The following is a 2590-nucleotide window of genomic DNA, read 5'->3' on the forward strand; positions in this document are numbered from 1 at the left end:
GCATGTTTAGAAAGCCATGTAAAATTAATGCAAGTTCAACTTTAGTGTTATCTTATGCTTTGAATAAACGTGCATTAGTAATGTTTTGCTCGATGCGCCCTCTTGTGGCCTCAGGAGAGAAGCCAAAAGCTTTTCTTCACCCTCACTGAAATTATGCATTTTAAATTCGAATATAATTCGAATTTTGATAATATTTAAGTACAATATTCGAATTTAGGTTTTCAGCCATTTTGACAGCCCTAAGCTGAGCTACTGAGAGTTTGCACAGAACATTATGCAACTTCTGCGTGATCAGCAGTTTACCAGGATGCATTCTGTCAGTCTAGAGAGAGAGTTTAGGACTCAAGCGCCTCTTACCTGCACTCAGAGAGAGGAGCAGGTACAGCTAGCTGCTTAGAGCACAGCGGCGCGGGACAGCAGTACTGGTGCAAAGCATTTACACACCTACGACACAAGGAGAAACAAAGACGTCATCTACTCCACTCTACAAACACACTTCAGCCCACCACGTCCTGCAGTACTCTGGCCAAGGTGTTGATATGATGATGATTCACATAAAAATTCATCCTCAGTCACAATCTGAAGAAGTCAGGAAAATCAAATGATTTTCTACCGTTTCCTTTCCATTATCAGGTGAATTGAAATGCTTTTAAGCATATTCTCATCTCCAGATAGCTTTACGATCGCTCTCATCCTGTGCAACACTAGCCTTCTGAACTGTTTGCTGTGTAACTTGTTGCGTTGGTGTCTGATACTGATGAATAAGTGACAGGTGAAGATGTGAGTTGATTTCTCCATGAGTAGGTCTTTATGTAGCTCTGCACCAGACTGCTGTCACATACACAACGCCACTGCTTCAGACACAGATTTCCATACACTTGAAACAAAAGCTAACAGGAATAGTTCACAAATAGAGCTTAAATGTCACTAATACATTTAAATGTTTGTCAAACATAACCGCTTCTCATGAGCGATCATGCAAGACTTTTTTTACATCCACAAAAAATTGGCAAATTATGTCCCTGGCTGTAACGTAATAAATAAAGGCTATTGCTTATAAAAAATACATAAATAAATAAAGATGAGGTATTTGTATTGTCCCAACTTCCTGTTTATATCATATAATTTAAAAAAAATTGTTGTTATTATTATTATCATTATCATCATCGTTATTATTATTATTATATAGCCTTATTAATATATAAATCACAACATTTTGGCCTTATTGTGCAGCCCTATGAACAAGCACAGCAAACCTGTAATTTTTTTAAATCACATTTCAAATATATTTTTATCAGAAAAATCACAATTAGATTTTTTTTCCCTGAAACTGTGCAGTTCTAAATACAAGTAACGAAAATAGCAACAATAGCAGTCAAACAACACAAAATAAATATATTTCTGATTATAATAACTGGATGCCACTGGCTGACATACAAATGCAATGTGATGAGGTCATGTGACAACAATGTAGCATACTACTAACTGAAATGTTTACCGCACACTTCACACTGTTTTGCATGCTATTTCCGTTTATGCTATTTCTTCTCAAATAAATAGCTAGCAGTTACTGTGCAGCACAAGCAGGACACTAGTATTCCTTAACCACCTTAAATTCACCATTGGATTGTCCTATAAAGAGCCCAAATAGCCTTAAGCCAATGAACTAATGCTAAAGTGCCCTTCAGTTTAACCTTAGTCACCTTGAGAGGATTGAATCTCCAATGAACACACACATCTCTGATGCTGTTTTCAGATGCTTATTGTATGCTTTACATGCTGACAAGAGCAAGAATAAACAACTGCAAAAATTAAAATCTAAAGCTTCAAAAAGATTTCTGCAGTAATTTATGGGACAGATGGCCAGACTGAACACTGCACATGAAGGAGAAATGCATCACAGATCACAGTTCATAGCAGCACATTGTGCTCTAAGCATGTGACTTGAAATTGCGTCATAATGCACATCAGCTACAGCCAAACACACACTCTCTCACACACACACACACACACATACACACACACACACACACACACACACACACACACACACACACACACACACACACAGCAGAGCAGCAGAGCAAACACAGTGCTATCACTTCCATTTACTGCACAGCACATCCTAAACACAAATGCAGAGCGTCCTGAAGAATGCTGTCTCACCATCATGACATTAGTCCATCATCACAAGCTCCCTGTGGAGCATACACACAATCGCAAGCCCATCCAACAGTCTCCATGTAAAACACATGACTCAGCACCACGGTAAAACATCTGGAGAGCGGCGTCACGCATGCAGACTGCATCTGATACTCACATCATGCTGAGTCTGTGTGCCATGGCCGCGGGTCTGCGTGCACTCGTGTGCCGTACACTTGCTCATTCACACTGCTCAACGCTACAGCGCTGCGTTCCTGGCCCGTGATGTCACACGCGCATCACACACTTACATCAGCAGGTTTGTTACATGCTGCGGGGGAGCACGCACTGACACCGCGCAGAACAAGTACATGAAATCACAGATGCTGCTGAGGAAATGTGTGTGTGTGTGTGTGTGTGTGTGTGTGTGTGCGTGTGTGTGCGTGCG

The 2590-nt window shown here is 40.4% G+C and overlaps 1 protein-coding gene across 2 annotated transcripts in view; it reads right to left on the reverse strand.

The window, feature by feature from the left end:
• The window catches only part of LOC107713762 (IQ motif and SEC7 domain-containing protein 2-like), a 24659-nt gene that overhangs the window by 3221 nt on the left and 18848 nt on the right, over positions 1 to 2590 (reverse strand). The window contains exon 4 of one of the 2 annotated variants that reach the window (XM_016519367.1): positions 358 to 444. The exons of the other annotated variant lie outside the window; for it this stretch is intronic. Within the exon in view, the coding sequence (XP_016374853.1) occupies positions 358 to 444 (87 nt within the window). The remainder of the gene's footprint in view (positions 1 to 357; positions 445 to 2590) is intronic. 2 annotated transcript variants of the gene reach the window in all.

This window comes from Sinocyclocheilus rhinocerous, unplaced genomic scaffold (genome assembly GCF_001515625.1).
Source record: "Sinocyclocheilus rhinocerous isolate Xijiao unplaced genomic scaffold, SAMN03320098_v1.1 scaffold569, whole genome shotgun sequence".
Classification (NCBI taxonomy): Eukaryota; Metazoa; Chordata; class Actinopteri; order Cypriniformes; family Cyprinidae; genus Sinocyclocheilus; species Sinocyclocheilus rhinocerous.